The sequence below is a fragment of the Eretmochelys imbricata genome, chromosome 7 (assembly GCF_965152235.1).
Source record: "Eretmochelys imbricata isolate rEreImb1 chromosome 7, rEreImb1.hap1, whole genome shotgun sequence".
Lineage (NCBI taxonomy): Eukaryota > Metazoa > Chordata > Testudines > Cheloniidae > Eretmochelys > Eretmochelys imbricata.
In genome coordinates, this window is record NC_135578.1 from 51698078 (window position 1) to 51724799 (window position 26722).

Below are 26722 nucleotides of genomic sequence, written 5' to 3' on the forward strand. Positions count from 1 at the left end.
AGCTCTTCCAGTCTCTTCTCATAAGACAGGCCCCTCCATTTTCCTGATTATCCTACTATTTCTTCTCTGCATCTGTTCCAGTTTTATCTTTTTTGAACATGGGTGACCAGTATTCCAGATGAGGTCTTACCAATACCTTGTACAATAGCATTAATACTTCTCCATCTTCCTAGGATGTGTCTGGTGAGGCATTTCCAGTGATCGCATTTGCAGCCATGGCTCATAGTCATCCTATGGTTAACCAACCAGGTCTCTCTCCTCTTCTGTCATTTCCAAGTGATGAGGCCCCAGCTTGTAGTACAAATTCTTACTGTCAGACTAAGTACTTTGCGCACTTTGTGTTACAGAATTTCATGCCATGTTTATTACTCCACTGTTCAGTCATCCAGATCTTCCTGTATAATATTCCGATCTTCCTCAGTATTCATGATGCCTCCCAACTTTCTATCATCAGCAAATTTCATTAGCACATTCTTACTAACTGAAGAAAAAGACAAACCTGACACTAAGGTTCTGGGAAGTGAGCAGGTACAAGCCCACCCATGGCTAAAGGCCCCTCCCCCAGCCTAAAGGGAGGATCTACTGAACCTGGGACACAAATGAGTACAGGGGACAACAAAAGAAAAAACAGGAATAGGTGTGAGGGTCAAAGATAGGGAACCTGAAGGGAACACTGACCAGAGAACCCCAGACCGCATCCACTGCACCACGAAGGTGTCAAGGGAGCCAGCAGATGTGGCCCAGAGGAACTCTGCCTTGATACGTGAACAAGGAGAGGAATTGGACGCAGGCCCCACAATTGCAGAGAACCCTTCAGCCAAGGATTTGTTTTTTTGGTTTTTTTTTTTTTTTTTTTTTTAAAAAAAATCACAGAAAACTAGGATCCCTGATCACTACTAATCATTTTAGGGAAGTAGGAGTGAAGCCCACTGGGGCAGAAATTGGTGGAGGGGGGAAGGAAGAGAAGAATAGCAAGAGACAACTGCACCTCTTACAGTAACAGGCCATCTGCACTCCATGGCCATGCTCCCACCCCAGCTTCCCAGCAACCCAGACAATGCACTCCAGCTACAGATCAGCTCAGACAGACCCCATCAGCAGAGGCAGTTTATTGTTGAAACACAAATGAAAGACACCCCCATGTGACACTACAAAATACAAAAGACACAGAAAACTCTGAAACCCACCCTGCCCGAAGAGTTTATCTTGGCACATGACCTATTCCTCTGCCTCCCCCTGCCAAACACACACTGCACATCTACTGCTCTGCTCGCAGACTGGAAGGATGGATATACTGACATTTTTGCTAAGAGATACAAGTTGCAGTGTTTGCTAAAGGAACTGAAACCACCAGAGCAGTGTCCCACGAACAGCAGGGACACCCACTTCCTCAGCCGGTCAGCTCCCAAGAGAAGTTTTCTTTCCACAAAGCGACCTTTAGTCAGAGAGATTCTGTAGCTGCAAAATGTAGTTCTACATGCACAGCTGGGAACGAGAGAGAGGTTAAGTGGCACAGGAGTATTTGACAGCTGCATGAATCGGTCTGTACCAAATCACTGAATTCAACATGCTCATTTGCATTTTATCAATTTCCTCTGGAGCCATGCACTGAATGCAGAGATACTGCATTGCAGGGGGCAGAAACAAGCTGAAGTCCTGTCACCAATAAGAAGTAATGAAGAAATCAAAGCCCGACAGTCAACTCTGGCACAGCCGCACAATCTTCTCCAGGTCAGCTCCCCACCAGCCTTCAGCAGTTAGGTGAGAGTTTCGCCCTTTGTTACCTGCCGGAGGAAAGCACAGCCTACAATCACCAAGGGCTAGCCAGTCTGCCCACTCAGGGAAAGTTAATGAGAGCTCCCGTACACTGGGAACTAGGTAAAAGTCATCCCTCGCAGCAAGGCTGGGAGGGGCAGGAGTCCTCCCCAGGCCAGAGTCACCAATTCACCAAGATCTCCGTTCTCTCTCTAGCTCTGTTGGCCAAAACCAATGCCCCAAAGTAAGTACTGCTGGGATGCCCACCAGAGTGTACAGAGAGCAGGAGCTCCAGCGCTGCTGTTTGGGAGAAGGGCCTGCAACACCACCCCACAGTAACAACTAGCGCAGCTGGGCTCTGTGTGGGAGTCACGCACATCCCCCCACTGTGTAAAGAGCAGATTAGCTGGTGGGTGGTGCTGGGCACAGCGTTACTGCCTGGCTGGGAGGTGGGGGGGGGTACAGCAGGGCAATACCCACTGGAGATGGGGTAAAAGCCATAGGGGCGCTTGAACAGCAAGGCCCCGGCTGTCCCTGAGGTGCTAAGCGTGGGCTGAGCCCTGCCTCGAGCTACCCGCAGGCCAGCCCTCCATCCCGTGCCAGGGCTGTCCCCTGGTGTCGCCTCCCCTGCGCTACCCCTCACCCTGGCCTCGATGTACTCGATCCGTCGCTCCAGCGCTGTCAGCTTCTCGTTCAGGGTGGCGAGTCGGGAGCGGCAGGACATGTCTGCGGGAGAAGGGGCGGCTCATCAGGCCCCGCGGTACCCAGCCAGGACAGGTGCGCCCCACCTCCGCCCACCGGGGAGCCCCGACCGCAGAACCCCTCCCGCCCGAACAGAGCGCGGCGGCCGGCGGGGCCAGGGTGGGATGGAGCCGGGCCGGGGAAAATGGAGTCGGGCCGGTGGGTCGAAGTGGGGTGGTTGGCTGGGAAGCGAAGATGGAGCCGGCCCGGACTTGGCTAGGAGGGAGGGAGCTGGAGTCGAGGGTGCAGCCGGGCCGGGGGAACCCGAGGAGCCGGGCCGGGCGCCTACACACCGAAGGAGTTGAGGAAGTCCGCGATCTTCTTGATGGAACTAGTGATCACTTCGATGTACTCGCGATTAGCCCAGTCCTGGTGGATCTCGCGCTGCACCGGATCCTCCTGCAGCGACATGGCCGCCACCGTCACCCCGCGCCCAGCCCCCGGTCGCACTGCGCATGTGCGAGGCACGGATCACAAAGAGGCTTGTAGGCGCGGAGAGTGGTTTCCCGAACAGGACAGAGCCCCGCCCCGTGCAGCCCTAACCCCGCCCAAGTTGCCGACCCCAAGTGCTAGGCAACACCAGCCGGTCGTGCGGCGCTCCCGCTTTCCCGTTGCTAGGAGACCCCACTGGCTTCCAGCCCATCCCAGGATCCTGCCCCGCGCGCGGCTCCGTGTATCTAATACCCATCCCTGCGCCCTTCCACCTGTCAGCCTCGATCCTTCTCAGTCCGGGTGCGCAGGCGCGAGAACGGCAGTTAGTACGGGTAGCGTAAATAGCACCCGGGCTTTTATAGCGCCGCTTCCCGGCAGCCCTTTCGCCAACTGCGCTGATTGGCTCAGGTGGCGGCGGCGCGCATGCGCTGTGCTGTTCTTCTGTGAGCGCGCACGTCCTGCCCCGCCTGTTGCCGTTCGCTGCTGCTGGGGCTCGGGGGCCCGTAGAGCAGGAAGCGGCGCGAGCGAGGCGAGACTGAGCCGAGCCGGGCCGGGCCTGCAGGTACCGGGCGTGGTGTGGGTCTGTCTTTCCAACGCGGGCTCCGGGGCTGGCGCCTTTCGGCAGCATCCTGGTGCGCCTCTCCCCCCTTCTGCGGTGCGAGAGTGCACGGCCCTGGGTACAAGACCCCGGGGGTGCCCCACCCTGGTGGGAAACCGTGGGCGAGGAGGTGCTTCCTCATCTCTGAAGGGTGTGAGAGAGACCCGTGGGCGGGGTATGGGGAGTTACAGGGGGCAGAAATCGTGGTCTTATCTTCCTACGAGCCCAGTGGGTGATATCTCATGGGTCGGATGGTGGATAGGGGTCTTTCTGTGCTCTCCGCCTACTGGCTCTGGCATGTGCCAGTGTCACGGGTGAGCGCTGGAGCTGTGGAATCGTGAATAGGAGGGGGAGGTGTCCATGCGACAATTCCCTACTAAAATGCGTGTCCCCTTAAGGGAAAGTTTAAGGGCTCACTAGTCTGACTCTTCTCTGTTCCAGGCTAAACGGCTGTCGTTTCAGTTTTTGCTTTAGGTCCATCTTAATAGTAATCGTATGTTACATTTCTCTGGATACCTGTTTTTGTTAAAGAAAGAGTGACGTCTCTGAAGGGTCTTGATAGTGAAAATATTTTTCAAACATGGATTTTGTGTATGTACAGAAGTTGTACTAGTTTAACTTCATGTGGGGATCAGCCTTTAGTAAAATACTGAGTGTGTCCTTTACTTAAAGAGAACAGGAACGAAAGCCATAATAGGATACTTTATGAGCACAGGGACATTTAGGTAGTGGTGGTTCTGTTTCCTTGAGTAAATGTTTTTCATGTGGTGGGGTGTATATTTGCTGTAATTATGTAGTGAATTAACTCTGAAAATTGCTATTTCAGTGAGTGTAGGAAGTTGGTTTTGTGTGTTAGTACTGTGTTTGCTACACATACAGATTATGAAATAAAATTATCTATAACTGGCATATTTTAGGTTTTTGTAGCAGGTCCTAGTTAAGCTCACAAAGACATTTAAGTGTGTATGGCTATCACAGAGTTCAGTTTTAAATACAATTGAATTTTAAAGGTGCGGGGAAGCACTGTCAGCTGCAAATGGCATAACAGGCTTACATTAAATACAGTTGAAAATTAATTGCTGTTCAATATGTCTTTGATTAATCATTTCTTCCAGTGCGAGATGAAAGTAAGTGAGAAACTTAAGACTTTAGTACAGTGGCTAGAGCAATGAGTTGTGTCAGGGTAGATATTTGAAAGTACTATTGCTAAGTCAGAGTAAATTTTGATTATAAAGGATCCGATTTATCAACATTTGACACATCTAGAATGTCTTAATTTTTTTTCACTCTATCCCCAGCTCTTGTTTTTATTCTAGGACTTCTCTTTCCTGACACCCCGACAATAAGTAGATAGATCTGTGGGGAGCGGTGAGGGTCTCTTTAGATCCATTAAGCCTCACCTTCTCATACTGCAAGTCATGAAGGCTTCAGGAAAAACTAGATTACTCACAAAAATCTAGCTATGGGAGAAAAGGCTTATTTTTAATATAGAGCAGATAAAACATTCTATCTGGTATTTAGATAATCTGAAAGACATAGGTTTTTAAAAGATACATCTGTGTCATCTTACTTTTTGACTCTCAAAACCCCTCAAACTTGAAGATGATAATACTTAAGATGCATAACAACTCTATACCCAAGTTTTCCATGTCTCAAATTGCCAGGCTGTGCTTTGGAAGTACTGTGTTTACTTGTTAAGACTAATGTCAAGTCTGTATCTCCCTGGAAGGATCCTGCTTGGAAATTTTTGCCTTTCTTCTGCAGATGAACTGATCTGTTGTAGCAAACTCCACTCCTTTTCTGACAATCACCAGAGCACTAGTATGTTAGATTGAAACTGTTAATTCTGGAGCATAATGACAGTTCTAACTTGGGCTAAGATATAAAAAAATTAGAACAGTCAATATTTCATTTCAGGAGGTTTCCATGGGAATACTTAATAGGGTGTTCAACTAAACAAAATAAATCTTGCATTATCGCCCATAGCTCATCAAACCCAAGCTCGTGCAGATTGCCATAGGGAGTGAGTGCCAAAGGCAGGGACCCTGCTCTGAAGAAACAGATAATTAAAAACACCCCAACTGATTTTAACAATCACCAGGGTGTGGGACTAGCAACCACACTTCACATAACCTGGTTTCTGATCATTCCAGGGCTTAAAGGGTGCTTTGTCATCAACCGAAACTAAAAATGACAAAAATGAACTCTTCCCCCTCCCTTCTCAATTGCTCTGGCCTCTGTGTCTGTCTCTCAACCTTTATATCTTCAGCTTTCTGCTTATCTGTTTCCTTAACCCATTTACACGCCTCCAAGTCCTGCCAAGCCCTGAGTTTCTCATTTTGACTACTCCAATGTCTTCCTCTCTACCTAACTGCAAGGAGAGTTGAAACAATTGCAGCAAGCCAGGCATTCCTTGAGAAATAGGTTTTACTGCTTTCTGCATGAAGTCCATCTCTCACTTTTGGATATAAAAACATCTTTGCACTGAGGCAAAATTCAGGATCTGTCAAACCTGTGTACTAACTTTATCACTGTACAAGTCAGAAATCTGCACCCTCTGACAGGCAGACTTGGAGCAGCTAGAGACATTGCATATGCGCTGTCAATGCCAAATCCTGAGCCTAAAGTGGTTTGAGAGACAAGGGGGTGATGTAATAATGAGGTGCAGATGGACGCCCTGATCGTCAGAGCCCTGGGCGCCTGGGACCCCTGCAATGAGCGTATGCTGTGGACCTGTGGGATCGGTCGACGCTACGCATGGCTCATGCGGCACCTTATGCTCTCGGACACCATCCGATGGTCCAGGGACATCTACATCAAACACGCCACCGACAATACCAGGAGGCGTGAGCAGGAACGACATCGTGCATCAACTACGAGAAAGGGACCGAGAGACTTTTTCCATTGGACCATATGAACTGGAACCATAAACTCACTGAACATTAAATCTCACCAAATGAGGGTAAATCCATCCTCATCATCGTATCCACTCGTTATACTCCATACCTGAACATAGCCATTTTATGAACAACATACCCTCATATCTCAATGTCTGTACTTTGACCCATTAACCTTTTACCCCCAATTAGGGATATTGCAAATTATGTATTTCTTACACTGTCCGATCCTAAACCGAACTTCACACCCCTTGATAATCTGTACGTTAATCCCTGATAAGCAGAAACTTCTATGCTTAAACTCTGTACCATTTTCTTTTTATTTTAACATCATCTTAATACAATTTTTAAATCTTTTATGGGACCGACTCACCAACAGAAGTTGGTCCCAGAAAAGACATTACTTCACCCACCATGTGTCTTGAATATCCTGGGACCAACACAGCCACAACACTTCATATGTAAAGTGGTTTGATTTTCTACAAAATTTTATAATCTTGCAAAGATCTGGCCTTCCTTCACTCACTCATTATATTCAAAAGTGATGTTGCATGCTCTTTGGCCATGTTGCCAGGATGGAACACTCCAGCTCTCAAAGTCTCTGCCTTTGACTTTGCCGACCACAGGAAGTCCCTCTTTAAATCTTTCAAGCTTTCCTTTACCTTCTATATTAAATTTAAGCATCTTGTTTTCTGCAAAGCTTTATAACAACCTGGATGCTCTTATCTTCCCCATCCATTTGGCCTGAGACATGCTTCTCCATCCCTTTAGGGCTTGTCTAAAATGGTGTATGGTTTTGTTTTTTTTTTAACCTATAGTTAATTATTAGATTATTTGAGGTAGTTAACATATTTGTAAAGGTTAGTCCGGACCCCCTCTAAACCTTTGTCCCAAGATTCAAACATCTGTAGCTAGCTCTAGTCTAGCAGTATGCCTACACTGTCGTCAGGATGCACAATTGCAACACATGTATGCATCTCCAAGCTAGCCAACTTTCTGAAAACAGCAGTGTAGCTATGCAGGCACAAGCTTTTAAGAATGTGTGCCCCCCTCTATTTTCTCCCCCCCCCCCATCCTCCCTACACACACACTCTTTAGGGTAAGTTATTTAGGTTTATAGGTAAATTGCTTGTAGAATAAAATGCCACTTTCTTTTATAAGATAAGTCTTTAATGTCCACTTATGCTAGTCTGTGAGCCACTTCATCTGCAGCTCCTTATTCCTAAACACCTCCCCTTTCTTAAGTCAGCCTGCCATGCCTTCTCTCTCCCCTTCCAAGTCCCTCCTTAAAATACACTTTTGAAAAAGGTCTTTTGACCTTCAACTCATTAAAGTAGTACTAACAAAGTAGGTGACTAAAAATCTTTACCAAAAGGATGAAAAAATAAATCTCAGAACCAGTGGCACATTTGGAACTTTTGTTCTGAGTCATGCTGTTTTCCATTCCATCGTGCTGTTCCCAACCCCTCTTTCTACATTTGTACACTTTTTTTTTTTTTTAGTAAGGCCTGATTTACACACAATTTTTATACCAATGTAATTATTTCAGTTAGAGGGTATTGTTAATAGTTATACTGGTAACCCTTGAGTGGATGCAGTTGTATTAATATAAAGGGGGAAGGGATAGCTCAGTGGTTTGAGCATTGGCCTGCTAAACCTAGGGTTATGAGTTCAATCTTTGAGCAGGTGGGGTTGGATGGGTCAGGGGTTCTGAGGGGGGCAGTTAGGGGGTGGGAAGTGGGAGGGGGTGGATGGGGGCGGGGGCCAGGCTGTATGGGGAGGCATAGCCTTCCCTACCTGGCCCTACATACCCTTTTACAACCCTGATGTGGCCCTCAGGCCAAAAAGTTTGCCCAACGTGGTCTAGATAAAGTTTGTGAAGTTTGCATTAGAAAGGAATAGCTGTCTTGGCTGGCTGTAGCTGATGAACCGTCCCACATACCATCACTACTATCTGAGGATGCAATAAGACACAGAGCTACAATCAATTTTAGTAAAAGCTAGGCATGCTCCTTCAATAATGGTGCTGACACCACTTCTTCCTGTTCTCTGCTGATCAACAAGTATCACATCAGTCTTATTTGGGTTGAGTTGTAGCCTGTTTACTTAAATCTAAACATCTTTCCCAATCAGAAGCAGAGTAATGACATCAAGAATCTGGGTGCAGTGAAATGCCATCCAAAATGTGCATCTTCTAGCAGTTGCATGTATACATTGAAAAGAATGGTTGCAAGATGAGACCTTGTAGGGCTCCACATGTTGGAGTGGTTGTGAGATGATCAGTTACCATAACAAGGAGCACTTCATAGATATGAAGACAGATAAATAAGATAACCAGTTGAAATAACGTACCAAGAGTCACGGTGGATTCTCCATCACTGACCATTTTTAAATCAAGATTGGATTTTTTTTTTTTTTTTTAAGTGATGTCCTAGGATTTTTTTTTTTTTTGGTGTGGGGGAGTCGTATGGGTTATGTATACAGAAGGTCAGACTAAATGATCACACTGGTCCCTTCTGGCCTTGGAATCTATGAATCAGTTGCCTAACACTGCCTTCTGGGAACTCTCTGTGGGAAGGAGCAAACTCATTGAAGGACCATTCAAGATACGCCATCTGAGCCATTTATATACCTCAAAAGCTGCCAATTTCCAAGTATCACTATAAGTGAGATACTTATACCATTGCTAGATGATCAGCCACCTTTTGCCTTGGGTATAGTCTGTATTCCATACTCAGGTTTGAAATCAGACTGAAAAGGATAAAAGAAATCACTAGAACATGATTTTTTCATTTGGCTTTTTTCCACATACAGAACAGAAGTATTTAGTGAACACTTCACGGATGTCCTCTTCAAGAACTCTTAGCTATCATCTGTTACGAGATTCCTCAAAGGACTGGTTAATGACTTCTCATAGATTAGAAAAGCACTCTTGCTGTGGGATCTCACTGTGGTGCTGACTAAGTTAATTGGTTCATTTTTGAACCTCTGGTTGAAGGCTCTTTATTCTACCTGTTGCTAAAGAGAACTTTTTGAGAGGGGTGAGTGACTTACAGCCTTTCACAACTTATCCTCCTTTCACCATATGTATCACAGGGGTAAAGTTAGAGAGACAAGGTGGGTGAGGTAATATTTTATTGGTCCAACTTTTGTTGGTGAGAGAGACAAGCTTTCAGGCTACACACAGCTCTTCTTCAGCTCTGTATAGCTTGAAGGCTTGTGTCTCTCTCCAACAAAAGTTGGTCCAATAAAAGATATTCCTCCACCCACCTTGACTCTCTAATACAGGGGTGGCCAACCTGTGGCTCTTCAGAAGTTAATGTGCGGCTCCTTGTATAGGCACAGACTCCAGGGCTGGAGCTACAGGTGCCAACTTTCCAATGTGCTGGGGGGTGCTTGCCGCTCAACCCCTGGCTCTGCCACAGGCCCTGTCCCCACTCCACCCTTTCCTGCCCCCTCTCCTGAGCCTGCTGTGCCCTCGCTCCTCCTCCTCCACCCCAGAGCCTCCTGCATGCCACGAAACAGCTGATTGGGTGGTGCGGGGGCGGGGCGGGAGGCGCTGATCGGCGGGGCTGCAGGCTGGCGGGAGGCACTGGGAGCAAGGGGAGGGAGGGGGAGCTGATTGGGGGGGGGGTTAGTGACCTATTAATGTGGCTCTTTGGCAATGTACATTGGTAAATTCTGGCTCCTTCTCTGGCCACCCCTGCTTTAATATCTTGAAGCCAAAGTGTTTATAACACCACTGCATACAACAACGGAAGATATAGGGATAAAGTTGTCTTGCATAGTCATCCAAAATTTTTACCTAAAGTAGTGTCAGGGTTTTGTCTAAGCCAGACAGTTCTTGTTCTTGTACAAGTCCTAGTTCTTGTAGTGTCCTCTGCACTATGGGTTGCTCCAGCCAGTGTAGCTTGGGCAGTGGAACCTTAACAAGCAGTGCCCACTGGGGCACTCATGTCCTCCCCTCAGTGTTGGAGCACACGCTGAGGGCAGGATATAATAGAGGCTTTGTGCTCTGGCTGCTTCAGTCATCCATCCCTGTCCGTCTCTCTCTTCTCCTCCTCCCCCCTTCCCCCCCCCCAGCATAGGTCCCAGGAAGTGGGGGCGGTGGGCAGGGAGTATGAATATGCAGAGTCCACCTTGAAGAACTCTGGTTACGGGTAAGTAACTATCATTTTTTTCCCAAAACCTCTCTTTTATGAGGAAGAGACAAGGCTCCATACCCTAGATTTTAAGTGTGCTTTGAGTTTTTATTGATTAGTGTAAATTACTTCTTGAGAGCCTTAGTCTTAATTCCAAAAGATTACATAAAATGTAAGGGGAAGACCATTTCCACGGAAAGTTTATTAAAATGAACTAGGTTATTGGTTTGGTTTTTGGAGATTGTCGGTGCCTGAGTGTTTTTTTGAATTCACGGTTAAGGTGGCATTGATAGCAAGCAACTAATGTTTCCATCATAGAAACCTAGAGAACTGCTATCTGGAGTTCTGTATGCACATTTATGCAGCACCGTTTTCTCAATTTGGCAGCTCAGTCTGATGCTTGCTTTAGGCAAACTGTTCTCTAGTCCTTGTTTAGGATTAGAAATCCTTAGCCCACTTCCTGGGGGATTGTACTGCTAGCTGTACTCCTACAAGAAGAATATTCAGAGGCTGCCTGGAAGGAAGACTAATTACTATGGTAACTAGGTTGAAAGTGTTACCTTTGCATATTCATAATATCCATGCACCTTCCCCTCTTTCACAGACTTCTACCCTTATGGGACTCTGCAGTTTATCAGAAGAATTGGTTTGGGTGAGGGACTTCATGATGTCTTGTAATCTTGCCTCTGAACTTCTAGTGCTATGAGCAGACACTTATGTGGTCCAAACAGGCACTGCTTTTCCAGAAGCTCAATATTGCTGCAGTGGGAAATGTCATTCTACAAATGTAAATACACAAAGGCAATTGTCTCCAAGAACCACGGTGACTATTAAATTGCCTCTTCTCTGCCAGCAAGGGAATATAAGTACCAGAAAGTAGGAGGAGGTCAAAGGAGTTGAGGTGATACATCTAAAAGGTTTATCCTCAAGAGCTTGTAGGAGGGCCAGTCCTTGTCTGTAATGCAGGCATACTAGAAGTGTCAGGGATGAGAGTAACAAGGTGGGTGAGGTGACCTGAAGAAGAGCTATGTGTAGTTTGAAAGCTTATCTCTCTCACCAACAGAAGTTGGTCCAATAAAAGATATTCTTAGTTCATCCACCTTATGTCTCTAATATCCTGGGACCAACACGGCTTCAACTGTACTGCATACAGGGATCAAAGTAGAAAGAAAGAAGGCGTACTTTTTTTCTCCTTATTTGAATACAAATCTAATAAAAGAACTTCACACACACTAGTGAACGTGCACAACTTCCCTGAAACAAAATTAGGTTAATATTGATGTATGATCTTAGTTTCCATGGTATTACATAAAGTAGCCAGGAAGGACACACATTATATAGAACTGGTCAACACCAGTTTGTTGCATAGTATTATCATTAATCTGATACACAGTCCATGTGTGACACTATGCAAGGCGAGGAAAGGCACAAAACTGGGGGTTCACAGTTTTAAACTGCTTCTGCTAGCGTTTGCAGTGCTTGCCAAGTCACCCAACAGAAGCTTAATCGGCACAATGAAGGATTCTAGGGCTGCCATGAAATCTAGTCCGTTGACACTTGTCTACAACATGCATCATTGACTGATGGAGGCCACGGTGACAGAGTGGGTCTTTGTGTAGAACCCATGTTTAGAGGTTGGCTGTGCATATTCCTTGGCCTGTTTGGAGCCTGTTCAGCAGAGTCCAAAGGTGCGGTGGCAGGTCAAATCCAGGAAGTTGAATGGCTGGATCAGCAACAAGGAAACCATTCCAAATGTCTCTAGCCAACCACTCACCATGCCATGGGGTTGCTGCTGACAGATTCAGATCTGGCAGTCAAAACTACAATGGACACCTCAAAGTAAGTTGTGATCTGGACATCTGAAAATGCCCATATACAGTGGGAGACCTGGATAGGCAAGTAGCTTTTCCACCAATCTGTCACTAGACTCTCTGCGATGAATGTGTGGAGGGGCTGTGTTGTTCAGGACTGGTAGCCATGCGAGAGGAGTGGGGTGCAGAGTGTCTGTGTTGATATACATGGTCAAGTTCAATATGACCTCGACCAATTTAGTGTTAGGCAAATGATGCCACACAGGGGCACAATATTCCACTGAGGAATAGCACAGCACCAGAGCCAGTGTGCAAAGTGTGCGACCGTACCCCATGTCAAACCAGCTAATTAGTTGATTAGATTACTGCTGGCCTGATTTTTTTTTTTTTTTTTTTTTTTTAAGATGGTCATGGAAAGTCAAAGAGCTGTCCAGTGCGACAAGGTAGACTGGTTTTGACTCATTATTCAGTTGTTTTCCATTGAGGAAGATGTTTAACTCACATTTAGTGCTTGCATTGTGGAGATGGAAAACACTCAAAACTGTCTTAGTCACAATTGATTGGCGCCTCCAACCGCTATAGCAGTCTGCCATCTTGACCAAGATGTTCTCCAATTCAGTGAAAGAGCATGACAGGGATGTCATCTGCATAGATAAATTTTCATGACAGTCAGTAGCAGGGCATTTGTGCACAGATTGAACAGGGTGGATGCAAACACAGAGCCTTGGGGTAAGCAGTTGGATTGCCTTCCCCATGCATTGTTCTGTCTCCTATATGTACCTGAAAATATCTGTCACAAAGTAGTTGAGCAAGGTCCACCACCCATGCAGGGAAAGCTCTTGACAGTTTTACCAGAAAACCAGCATGCCATACTTTATCATAGGCTGCTGTCAGGTCCAAGGAAACAGCTCCTGTCTTCAAGTTCCATTGAAACCTGTTTTCTTAAATTGGGAGAGATGGTATAAACTAGACTTTTGTAATGTCTTGGACTTACTGTGCAGCATTCTGATTTTTAAAAAATAGTGCTGTACAAGATCAATAAAGCACACATTTAAACAGATTAACAACTGGCTAACTGATTCCTCTCAAAGTCAGTGTGGAATTATAGTTGAAAAGGGAGTTAGTGGCGATCTACAGGGATCAGTTCTTGTTGGGCTGCACTAGTCATTCTTTTTTTTTATCAATTATAAATAAATATAAAATCACTGCTGAAAAAAGTTATGGATGATGCAGTGACTGCTCTGTAATGACTGCCCAAAGAGTGCAGGCTATTATTACAAGAATGGAGCATTGGCTCCAAAACTTTATTGATTCACATATCACCTTCTTAAAAAGTTGTTGTGAAGTGAGTAGATGGAACATCAAGCTTATATACCACCAGAGGTACACATACAGCCTTTTGGGAACCCTTGGGATGGAGTACTGTATCCTGGAAAGAAGTGACCCTGAAAACAGTCCTAATGGACAAACATCTCCATGTGAGCTCCCAATGCGATGCTGTGGCAAAAAGGGCTAATATGATCCTTAGATGCATAAACAAAAGTAGTGAGTGGGAGTAGGGAGGTGATTTTACCTCTCTCTGAGGCATTGGTGCGATTGATACTGGAATACTGCATTCTGTCCTTGTGTCAACATTTGTAAAAGGGATGTTTGAAAAACTGGAGAGGGTTCAGAGAAGAATCAAAAAAACTATTTGAGGGTGGAAAAAGTGATTTACAGTGAGTCTTAAATCTGTTTAGCATATCAGAAAGAGGATCAAGGTGATTTGATTACTGTATAAGTACTTTAACAGACAGAAAATACCGAGAACTAATGGGTTCTTTAACAAAATAGGAAGGGCATGAAAAGAACCAATGGCTGGAAATTAAAGGCAGAAAATTCAAATTAGAAATAAGATGGACATTTTACCAGTGAGTGGGATTTAGCCAATGGAACAGACTACCAAAGGAAGTGGTGGGTTTTCCATGTTGTGAAGTCTTCAAATCAAGACTGGAAGCCTTTCTGGAAGAGATGCTTTAGTCAATCACAAGTTACTGAGCTCAGTACAAGGGTAACTGGTTGCAATTCAGTGGCCCAGTCTGACAATGTATAATACTAATGATCTAAAGGTCTTTTCTTGCTGAAAAATCTATGAATGCTAACACTTAACCAGAGAAGGAATTGAAGTCAGTGCAGACTGTGGAGCATAGGTGTGAAATGTGTTCTGAAAAGCACTACTAAGGAGATGATCCCTTATATTCCGCATTATTTGAAGCTTCCAAATGCTGGTCAGGTATAACCACAAATAGGGTGCATGGTAGTAATGCAGTCTGAAGGAGCTGCCTTGTGAGGTCCATATCCAGAAGGAGAGGTCTCCATCTAGTAACCAGGTGAAGAGGAAAAAGCATTTTGACTGCTGCTGCTTGATCTAAAAGCAGCGGGGATCCAACAGGGACCCTAGGTTGTGCACTTCACTGACAAAAGATGTAAAAACCCTCTGTATGGGGACAGATATCAACTCTTATCTCCTCTGAATGCTTTCCCCAGCTCACCAGTGCTATCTGTATTGAGCCTCAGCCAGCTAGCCCTCATCTAAGCTCTAGTCTCAAACACTGGCATAGCTGAGAATGCACCATCCACATCTGATTTAAAAAGAAAAAAGCATAAATGACATTGATGTCTGTAGCCCATATTACCTCATTATCTTGCCTGACAGCCTCCTATTTTCCTTGTCCTTATAATACAAGCTCAAGGAGATATTAAATTAAATATGTAACTAAACTTTGGAACTCACTGCCACAAGTGAAAAATTGGGAAGAGTCCAGCCGAGGGCAACAAAAATGATTAGGGGACTGGAACACATGACTTATGAGGAGAGGCTGAGGGAACTGGGGATGTTTAGTCTGCAGAAGAGAAGAATGAGAGGGGATTTGATAGCTGCTTTCAACTACCTGAAAGGGGGTTCCAAAGAGGATGGCTCTAGACTGTTCTCAGTGGTAGCAGATGACAGAACAAGGAGTAATGGTCTCAAGTTGCAGTGGGGGAGGTTTAGGTTGGATATTAGGAAAAACTTTTTCACTAGGAGGATGGTGAAACACTGGAATGCGTTACCTAGGGAGGTGGTGGAATCTCCTTCCTTAGAGGTTTTTAAGGTCAGGCTTGACAAAGGCCTGGCTGGGATGATTTAGTTGGGGATTGGTCCTGCTTTGAGCAGGGGGTTGGACTAGATGACCTCCTGAGGTCCCTTCCAACCCTGAGATTCTATGATTTTATTCCAAGTGGTTTTTAAAGCCAAAAATTTAGCATGATTCAAAGAAGGATTGGACATATATGTATATGATAACAAAAATGTCCAGAGTTGTTGCGAAGAGATATAAACCCTCATTTATGAGCTTCAGAGCTTAAACAAACCTCTTCCTAGATGGGTTGGTTGGGGGAAACTTTCGGGAGGTGGCACAGTATCTCATAAATACGTTCTGTGGAGTATGTTCACTATCCTCTGAAGCATCAGGTACTGGTCACTGTCAGAGATGGGATACTGTACTAGATGGACCATGGGTCTGACCCAGTCTGGAGATTCCTGTTACATATGCACTGAATGGGAAGGGTTACAAAATAAAACTTTGGGTGTCCTCTACAAGAAAAAAGAGGAGCAAATGCTCAGCACAACATCCTGGGTTCGTTCTTGCCGCCCTGTAGTGGTGAGAGCAGGAATCTAGAGTGACATGAGTAAGATGCTAACAAATAGGCAAATTCATTAAAATCTGCTTCGATACTTGAGCCTAGCAGGTGATATACCCATCTTTATAAAAAGCCCTATTGTTGGTCTAGTTGTCAAGATGATTTAAAAATAGAATAATACACCTACATAGGAACAAACCAGCAAAACATCTATAAAGGAAAATAGTGCCTCTTTAGTCTACTACAGATCTTTGAACTTGTCCAGAAAAAGTAGATAAAGGATAACTGGTTGGTCTAACTTACTTGGACTTTCACAAAGCCTTTGAAGTTCCTCACAAGAGGCTAGTCAGCTCATAAGCACGTTCTGTTATGGATTAGAAACTGGCCAAGAGACAGAAAACAAAGAACCAGAATAGTCAATTTTCAATATGGTCAAAGGCTAACAGCAGGGAGCTGCAAGGTTCTGTACTAGGGCTGCTGTTGACTGTTTGCTTTTTCCAGAGACAAAGTGGCTGAGGCAATATTTTATTGGAAGAAGAGCTCTGTGTAAGCCTCTCTCTCTCCCCAACAGAAGTGGGTCCAAGAAAAGATTTTACCTCACCCACCTTCTCTCTCTCACTCTCCCATCCTGGGAGCGACACAGCTACAGCACCACTGCATATGCCTTTCCAGATCATTTAATATATTAAAGTGGCAAAATTTGCAGATGGTAAAGACTAGAGAAAACTTCAGGTAGAAAGAACTGAACAAAAGTATCTGGGACACAGAATGAAAAATGAAGTTAACTGTGGACAAATGCACAGTAATACCTGATGGAAGGAATAATTTGATCTACTCAGATGCCACACTGGCTTCTAAATTAACTCTCATTTGGGCCACGAGTTATTGTAGTCAACTCAACAAAAACATTTGACCAATTTGCAGCAGTGGTCAGGAAAAATACATCCCAACGCTTTTTTTTCTATCTAATTCTATATACTATAAATATTTTAATGCTAACATATACATTGATGGTACACCATCAAATGGAATATATTTTTTCAGTTGTCATCCCCTGTCTCAAAAAGACTATAGAAGATATTGAGGCGCTCAGATAGGCAACAAAAATTATTAGAGGCATGATAAGACAAAATCCTTATGAAGAGACTGGAAATTTGTATTGTTAAGTTTACAGAAGAAGCAAATGACTGGGATAGATACAAAATAATGAATAGTATAGAGAAGATAAATTGTGTGCCATGTATTCCCCCGCCCATAATACCACAATAAAGGGATACTCAATTTTCATTTGAAAGGCAGCAAATTTAATCAATTTTACATCAATGATTAACATGTGGAACAGATTGCAAGTTGGGGTATGTCTACACAGCAATTTGAGCGTGGGCTCAAGTGTAACTCCCCCTTGTGTCCACACACCTATTGTGTTAATCTAGGGTCCGAGACTGTATTAAGCTGGGATGTAAGGTCTGAGCCTATAGCCTTCGTGTGTGCACACAGCCTTGGCTGGACTCTGGTCCTGAAAATCCTCTAGGTGTATTCCGGAGTTCCTAGGGGCAGAGGAACAACACTGCAGGTAGCCAGCGGCCAGAGGTGCCAATACTGTCTCGCTGAGGGTGCTCCCTGTTCCTGCTCCTCTTGTGGAGATGGCAGCTCCTGTTCCATCTCCTCTTTGCTGTTGTGTGGAGCTTGACTGGAGCAGGGAGTGAAGCTGGCAGGCAGGAGGCGGCTCCCTGCTGCTGGGATGTTGGGGGTCATCCTTCCCTCAGCAGCACTGAGCTGGGAGCTCTGCTGCTACCCCTCCCTGCAGGATAGTCCTTGGTCACCATCCTGCTCTCTGGCCCTTACTCCTGGGCCACCCTTCCTCTCCCTGGGGCTGCATGTGCAGGGATGCCTGGGCTGTGTGCACTGTCAAGACAGTGAGTGGGAGCCAGCCCCAAAACTTCCCCACAGCCCCAATGGATCTCTTATGCCTACCTCATGGGGTGTGACAGGGAAGAGATAAGGGATTTCAAGGGGCTCTGGCACAAACTGCACCCCACACCCTGGGGATGCACTTCAGTACTCCGCAGCCAGCAGCAGCCAGGCTGGAGGTGTGTGCGTGCGCGTTTTTCCTCTGAAACCTGTATTTTATGTCCAAACTTCAAAACAGATAAAAATAAAAAAACAAACCACTTCCATTCAATATCCCATTTTAAAAATTAAGAATCACAAAAAGTGTAATTTTCATAGTTTTACAGCCTTGGAATCTGATGCCTAGTTACTCTCACGTGGGCATTTTCCTGCAAATGTGACTCAGCCTAGAGGGGGATAACCCAATTCTCCGATTAGATGGTACTTCAGTATAAAGCCTTCTCAAACTGTAGTCATTCTACTGGGACAGCTATCAAAGGAGCTCATTATGCAGTTTGTGTCCCCCTTATGGGCACCTGAGTCCCATCACTAGCACCATCATGGTTAGGAAAAAGGGTGGGCAGTAGAGTTTTCCTTCAGTGCAACACGTTCATAGGGCTAGAGTGTTGATGCTGGGGGTGTGCTAGGTACTCTGGGATACGGTTACTTTTACCTGGGTCTGTGCAACACAGTGTGGATGCTAGAGCCCTAGGTTCAAGCATAGTTCAGAAAATCCTTAACTTAGGGTTAAAATGTAGCGTAGACGCTCATGCCCAGTGTTTTCTGATGCAGGTCAGCTGACTTGTGTCCCTCAACCCTACTCTTGCATTGCTGTGTAGACCTACCCTTGATGTCACTGGGATCAAGAGCTTAGCGGGATTCAGAGATTGGCTAAGTTTCAGAGTGGTAGCCGTGTTAGTCTGAATCAGCAAAAACAACGAGAAGTCCTTGTGGCACCTTATAGACTAACAAATTTATTTGGGCATACGCTTTCACGGGCTAAAACCCACTTCATCAGATGCATGGAGTGGAAAATACAGCAGAGAGGTATCAATAGACAGCATATGAAAAGATGGGAGTTGCCTTACCAAGTGGGAGGTCAGTGTTAATTAGCCAATTCAGTTAAGGTGGAAATGGGCTGTGTATTTATACCTCTACTATATTTTCCTCTCCATGCATCTGATGAAGTGGGTTTTAGCCCACGAAAGCTTATGCCCAAATAAATTTTAGTCTCTAAGGTGCCACAAGGACTCCAGAAATTGGCTAGGAACATATATTGGCAATGAGAATATCCACAGTTCAATTTGCTTGGATTAAAAATAAACTGAAAGAGATATAAACTTGTAGTTTGTAAGCCAACTTCCATCAGTTAAGAAGTTTTCCCAACAGGGAGTTTATTCCATTATTGTCCAGTATGTTGCACCTTCCTCTAAAGCATCTGGTGCAGGGCACTGTGAGAGACGGGACACTATACTGAATGTACTTTGTCTCTAATCTGGTTTGGCAATTCCTGTGTTCCCAGCCTCCTTTGCTAGTGTTATGCTTACAATATAACTGCTATGCAAGCTGCAATGCAGTTTAATTGGAAAGCTGCTCCTCAGTTTTTACTTTCTTCATTCATATTTACCCTACTCTTGTTATCACTTCCCTAATATTGAGTAAAATTGTATGGTCAAGTATTGAAAATCAGGCAAGAAATCTTTAAGTTCTGAAAAACAAAGTGTCTTGCTGCTGCCATAGTATGTTGCCCTTTTAAAAATGGTTGTTGGTCCAATATTATTGTGGTGTTCCAGCCTGTCTTTGGGTTGTTGGTCCAATATTATTGTGGTGTTCCAGCAGGTCTTTGGGTTGTTGGTATTGGAAAGTACCTATTCTTCCTAAAAATCTGCTGGGCAGTGCATGTAATTTCTATTTCTGCAAATGGGCCCAAAATCAGACCCTGCAAAGGGTCTATTGAAACATTCACTGCAGGATCACAAACTGGTTTCCTGTATAACTTGGCTGCATGTCTCTTTCTAACATGGAGATTAACAAAGAGAGGGTTTTTAGGAGAGGATTTCCTACCTGTACATATTATAGTTTAGCTTCTAACCATTCATTTTGATTTTAAAAGTTTAAAAAAGGAAACTTCTGAAACTGCTTTTTGTTTGAAAACATTATGATGGATCTTTGATTAATTTTGAAAACCTCCGTGAACCCTTATTAATATTTCATTGAACTTGCCACAGAGACACTTTCAGCAGTAGAAGTGGAGAAGGCAGGATATGCATTGATTCATGAAGTTTCTGGTAATGGTTGATGACATTCAAAGCAGAGTGTCTGGAGGTGTTGGCTGCAAAATGGATTAGTTAGTGAAAGGAAAGCAGAGTGAGCTGTCCCACACTCATTACTGTAATAGTTGAGAAGCCAAGCGAATTCTCTGTGTCCTAAAGTAGCATGCTGCTCTGGGTGCTAGCTGAATTGTATATTGCAACTCAGGATTTCCCTACTGAGAAATAATTATTGTGTGTGGCTCAGGGTAAGTTAAAATGTGTTAGCTAACCCAACCTAACCTTTATCATTTCCCCCAGTCTAGACAAACTGAGTGGAAAGTCTCAACCATCTCACTGACTAATGTCAGAAACATCCAGAATATTATTTTTTACCCTATTGCTTTAAAGAAGAATGTATTTTTAAAAAAGCCTCCGAATCAGTAGTGAAAAGATGACAGCTTATTTATTCAATAAGCATTATGCGTTATCAAAAGTGTATATGTTAAGATATTTAAAAGCCCATATATTTTATCCAAACAATGAGAAATTAGCAAGTATGGTGCCTTAATGTTGTGATTGAGTATCTGTTTGAAATGAAAGCTGAGACCGCAGGGTTTCCAGCCACTGTCTGTGGAAAAACTATATCAGAAGGTTTGTACACATTGTATAGGAGTAGGAAATATCACCAAATGTTATTGAAACTAACTTTGAAATAACTGCTTTTGGTTGGCAAATGTCTCCTAGGACCAGACTTGACTCTTAACTTCTAAATCCAGTTTCTAAAAACTATATTTGGAGAAGCAATCTTGTTTATTTAGATGTATTCAAGTAGCATGTTTGAGGGAGGCAAGGGAAGAAAAAATAGGAAGAACTTATTTTTATAAACAACGTCTCAATATTCACTTTATGATATGCCCGTTAAACAGCAGGAGATTTAATCATAATTTTCTGATATTGTAGTTTGATTTTTATTCTGATGTGTAGCTTCAGAGGAGCAGCCCAACCCAGGAAGTGATGAGATGAGTCAGTCATCCTGTGGCCCCTGCTAGTTCAGAAAAGAAGCTGTTCTCAAGGGCCCTGCATCCCCTGAGGCATAGAGGAGGTGGTCACATTCTTGCTCAGGGTGGATTGATTTAATTTTTTCTAAATCTGATTCTAATAATTTAAAGCAGTGAGTGGAAAATTTGGATTTAAAAAAGCTTAATTCTTTTGTTTGCACTTCGTTACCTTCCTAAAGAAAGGCTCATTCTCATAAATTGATATAACACGTTGATTTGATTTACCACAAAATATAGCCTTTATACTAGATCTAGTAAGCCTTTATGCTAACCAGAAGAAGACACTGTAACTATACACATTTGTTTATGTAATTACAGTGTTAGAGAGATTAAAACATGTTCAGATTCTTAATGATAAATTTTTAGTAGGTTAGAAAATGGTGACTGTTGTACAGTATTTCCTATTTAATAGGTTGCACATAAAGCATTCTGCTAAAAGAATACAACTTAAAAATCAGGAAATGCAAGATTGCCTGGGCAGCTGAAAACCTTATTTCCGCAAACTTGCATGTCCAACCTGTGCACTTACTGAGGCCAGGGTCCTGTGGAAAAAACAGAATGTGATTCTGTAATTAAAGACTATATTGTAATGGGTCAGAATTAAAATTGTGCAGGCAGCCATAAATTTTTCGTTTTCCAACTTCTGAGAGTATGACTTTGTAGTCAAGAGCTATTTTAGCATAGTTTGTGCATGTAACGTCTGGGTTCTTTTTTTTTTAAAAGAAAAAGGTAAAAAACTGTGGTGCAACTATAACAACCACCTTCCTCCACATCCTGAATCACCATCCAGGATTGAACCCAAACCTGTCAGCTCCACAGTACAGGGTGCTGCTTCTTGAGCTACAGGATTTCATTATATTAGCTGGCAGCAGGGAAAGGGTATTTCCCCAGAAGAGGGGATGAGAGTCTGGCCTGACTTGGCTGTCCCTCTCCTGCCTCCAAAATGGGAGGAGCTCCTGCCCAAGAGCAGGATTGGTGACCTGAGTCCAAGGAGTATTTAGGAGGAGCCAGACCTTCAGCATATCTCTCACTGCATGGGAGTTTTCCAGATGTGGTGCTCCCAAGGAGATAGAGGGTAAATGTGCCACTGAAGCAGTGTGCTGGATCAGGAGGCTAACAGGGTGAGGGGCTCCCCCCTGCTACAATTCCTGTCAGCTCCCATGTTTTCCCAATGTAGTACAGTGTGTGTTGCTGCTGCTGGTCTGGTGACAGGCCTCAGAATGTTCATTTTTTTGCTCAGATTTTTTTCTGAGGAACAGAAGTGAAAGAATGCCGATGACATTTTTTTAGCCCTTCATGTGTCAGCCAAATCCTAAAATTTCATGAGGCAAAGAAAAGACACTTTTGTAGTCTGAAGGTGTTCCCTCTGTCTAATATCAAAAGCCTGCAAACAATATTGGTGTGAGAGCTTTTTAAAGGAAAATGTAGCAAGAATCCTTTGTAATGGAAAATATTAGGCAACCTAAATAGAGTGGCTGATACCAGCTCCCCCTGCTATAAAAGATTTACTTATCTTTTGTGACAACCTGAATTTGAGTGAAAGTTGAATTCAGTCTAGCACAAACATTTTAAAAAATGTTGTTACCTTAAATGTGTGGATACATTTAAAAAAGTTTATCAAAACATGTTTCATATCTACAATTAACAGATTTATTAAACAAAGGAAGCTTTGTGTAATCATTGAATTCATAGATTCTGTTTTGATAATCTAGTCTGACCTCCTATGTAGCACAGACTATAGACCTTCCTGAAAATTATAACTAAAACATATCTTTTATAATAACATCCTATCTTGATTTAAAAATTCAGTGGTGGAGAACCCACAACAATGCTTGGTAACTTGTTCCAGTGGTTAATTATTCTCACTGTTAAAAATGTAGGCCTTATTTTTGGTCTGAATTTGTCTAGCTTTAACTTCTAGCCATTGGATTTTAATTCCTTTCTCTGCCAGATTGAAGAGCCTATTGTTAAATATTTATACCTCATGTAGGTACTGATAGACTAATCAAGTCCAGCTTTAACCTTCTCTTTAAGATAAATAAATTGAGCTCCGGGAGTCTCTCACTATAAAGTATTTCTAATCCTTTAATCATTCTCATGGCTCTTCTCTGAAACCTTCCAATTTATCAACATCCTTGAATGGTGAACACCAGAACTGGACCCAGTAGAGTGGTTTCACCTATGCCAAGTATAAAGGAAAACAACCTCTCTATCCTACTGTTTTTGCATCCCACGATTGCATTAGCTCTTTTGTCCATAGTATCACACTGGGAGCTCCATGTTCATGGATAATCCACCATGATCCCCAAAACTCTTTCAAAGTCACTGCTTCCCAGGATAGAGTCCCCTACCCTGTAAGTACAGCCTGAGTTCTTTGTTCCCAGATATACACATGTACGTTTGGTTGAATTAAAACACACATTGTTTGCTTGTGTCTAGTTTACCAAGCAAGCTAGATAGTTCTGAATCAGTGACCTGTCTTCTGTTATTTACCACTCCCCAATTTTTGTGTCATCTGCAAACTTGATCAGTGGTGGTTTTGTGTTTTCTTCTGGGTTATTGATAAAAATGTTAAATATCGTAGGGCCAAAAACTGATCTCTGTGGGACTTCACTTGAAACAGGCCTGCTTGATGGCAATTCCCCGTTTACAGTTGCATTTTATGATCTCTCAGCCAGTTTTTAATCAATTTAAAGAGTATCATGTTCACTTTATTTCATTCTATTTTTAATCAAAATGCCATGCAGTACCAAGTCAAACAGAAGTCTAAATATATTACATCAACAGTATTACCTTTGTCAGCCAAATTTATAATCTCATTAAAAACAAGTTAGTTTGACATAAACCTGTACTGATTTGCATTATTTATATTACCCTCCTATCACTCTTTATTAATTGAGTCTCACATCAGCTGCTCCATTATCATGCTTGGGGTTGATGTCAGGCTCACAGGCCTACAATTACCCAGATCATCCTGTTTACCTTTGTTAATAATTTGGACAACAGTAGCTTTCTTCCAGTCTTCTTGAATGTTCCTGGTGCTTCAGGACTTCTTGAAAAACAACGCTAACAGTCCAACAACCTCCTCATGCAGCTCTCTTAGAACTCTTGGGTGCAAGTTATCCAGACAAGTTGATTTTAAAATGTCTAACTTTAGTGTCTCTGGAGGGTGTTAAACAGCAGCTACTAATGTAATCATCACCACATGAGATTATAACAATTTTTTTCCCCCAGATACAAAACAGAAATATTTATTGAACACTTCTGCCTCTTCTGCATTATTATTTATAAATTTACCATTTCCATCTAATAATGGATAAGTACCATTATCAGGATTCTGGTTGTTCAGGATATATTTTAAAAACTTTGTCCTTAACTCTGCTGGACATAGATTTCTCTTTGTGTCCTTTGCTTCCCTTATCAATTTTCTACAATTCCTAGCTTCTGGGTTATATGCATTTGTGGTGTGTGTGTGTGGTGGTTTGTTTGTTTTCGGTTTTGTTTTTTTTTTTTACTGCTGCCTTTACTTCACCTCTAAAGCAGGTGGTTGTGTGTGGGTTTTTTTTTTTAGCCAGCACAGACTTCTTGATTGTTGGATTGTGGCTTTTGGGGCATCTAGTAAGATGTTTTCAGCCATTCTAAATTTTCATTCACATTTTTCTGATTTAAATGCTTTTTCCCAGCTGATTTGGCTCATAATTTTTTTCAGCTTTGTGAAATTGTCCCTATTAAAGCACCAAGTATATATATTACTGGTCTAGACTTTATTCTGTTTGCACATTATAAATATGAACAAATCGTGAACACTTTTCCTAAGTGACCATTAACTTCTGGGATCAGTCCCTCTTCATCTGTTAGGAAATTGTCAACTAAAATGTGCTGCCAGCTCTAAAATATTATAGTTGTCTAAACAAGACTTCCATAATATGTCACTCAAATTGAAGTCCCCTGTGATCATGCAGTATTTTTCTGTGCATTGTAAATAGGTGTGTAGATCTCCATGTGTTTCAAGTTCTAGAACTAGTAGCTATTATCTCCTACCTCTTTTTTATTTATAAAGTAGAAGATGAAGACCCACTGTCCTGCTTTTTCAATATCCTGTCAGGTTCTAAACTTTGAATAAGTTAGTCCAACTGAAGAAATTATTTTTCATCTCAAAAGATGGTATTGCTGTTAAAAGCCATTCAGCACTTTAGCAAACTCTGGCTCCAGGTGTCTTGCTGGTGACTTTCACCATTTTAGCAGTTTGGCTTTCTTTACGGCTTTGGCAGCAAATATGTACAGTGCACCTCTAGCCCCGAAATAGATTATGATCGGCATGATTGATAGTCTATTAGGGGCTCATGTCACAGCAGCATATTCTTTGTCAGTTAGACTATCCTGGTACTTTATGTTGCAAGAAAATGAGGTGGAGTGCTGGATCTATCACTTCTTCGCTACCTGGAATTTTTCTGTAGTTTTGTTGAAGTTGTTTCCAGATTTCAACAGTATTTGCAATAGAGAAGGTCACTTTGGAAATAGGTTTCAGTAAATACAAGATATTTTCTACATCTTTATTCCGATTTTGACTGCTTTGGCTCTAATAGTTCCATCTGTTTTTGTCATGACTTTCTTCACAAATTGTAGCAGGATTGGTCCAACACTATCAACAATGTAGACTGCAGACAATGGACTAGATTTTGTAAAATAAAGGACTGTTTTGCCAACTGTCATGATACTGTTGCGAGTCTCACAATAACTGGTATTTTTATTAGAGCCCAAGTGTATAGAGTCACATGAGTATGGGACAATCTGTTTTCAGTTAAAAAAAAAAAAACAAAAAACAAAAACAAAGTTCGTACCTTCCTGACTGCAACAAAACGCCTGGAAATCTGACCCCAATGTATCCTAAAGGTTCCCATCCTAGAAGGCAAATAAGCCAAAAGTATATATTTTTAGATCTTGTGAACTTTTTGTGCCTCAATCATGAGTTTTTTAATTCAAGCAGTGGGTGGATGGTATGGATGTATGTCCATTGCACCTGGGAGCCCCAGTCAAGGACAAGGACCCCTCCTCCATAGCCCTGTACAAAAACAAAAAAGTGATCCATGCCCCAAAGAACTTGAAATCTATGTATAAGACAAAATAGAAGGATACAGACAGAAGGGAGTATAAGGCAACAGTGTGATGTACTGGTCAGCATGATAGGCAGTGGCCTCAGTACACCAATGGCCTGTTAAGATTTTTTTTGGTAGGCCTTGCCGCAAAGGAGAGTGTTAATGAAGTGTAATAGGGTGGCACCCACCTCTCACAAGTGCCCCCGGTCATGTGTGCGCGTGCCTGCAGTTTTCTCAGTTTTTTGGTTCACAGTGCCCCCTGTTGGCTGCTGCTCTTGTCAGGCAGGTCTTCAGTGAGTCACCCGCAATCTGTGTGCAAACAAACAAAACAAACCCCTACGCTGTCCAACTGGGCCTATCTTAACATCTCAGTAGTGACCTGTGGCCCTC

At 43.2% G+C, this 26722-nt stretch overlaps 2 protein-coding genes across 4 annotated transcripts in view; one reads left to right on the forward strand and one right to left on the reverse strand.

Annotated features, from left to right (window-relative positions):
- Positions 1–1075: 1075 nt before the first annotated feature.
- Positions 1076–2989, reverse strand: LOC144268476 (putative protein BRICK1). Its single transcript, XM_077823422.1, has 3 exons — positions 2790–2989; positions 2399–2481; positions 1076–1784 (listed from the first exon to the last, which is right to left on the reverse strand). The coding sequence occupies exons 1-3, from the start codon at positions 2905–2907 to the stop codon at positions 1758–1760; spliced, it is 228 nt and encodes a 75-aa protein (XP_077679548.1). The 5' UTR covers positions 2908–2989; the 3' UTR covers positions 1076–1757.
- A 388-nt stretch (positions 2990–3377) lies between these two features.
- RHOA (ras homolog family member A) overlaps positions 3378–26722 on the forward strand; it is a 61877-nt gene continuing 38532 nt past the window's right edge. The window contains exons 1-2 of one of the 3 annotated variants that reach the window (XM_077823420.1): positions 3416–3490; positions 10507–10583. The gene's annotated coding sequence lies outside the window, so the exon portion shown is untranslated. Of the gene's footprint in view, positions 3491–10506; positions 10584–26722 lie in introns of all 3 variants that reach the window. The other 2 variants (XM_077823419.1, XM_077823421.1) reach the window with 2 other exon arrangements.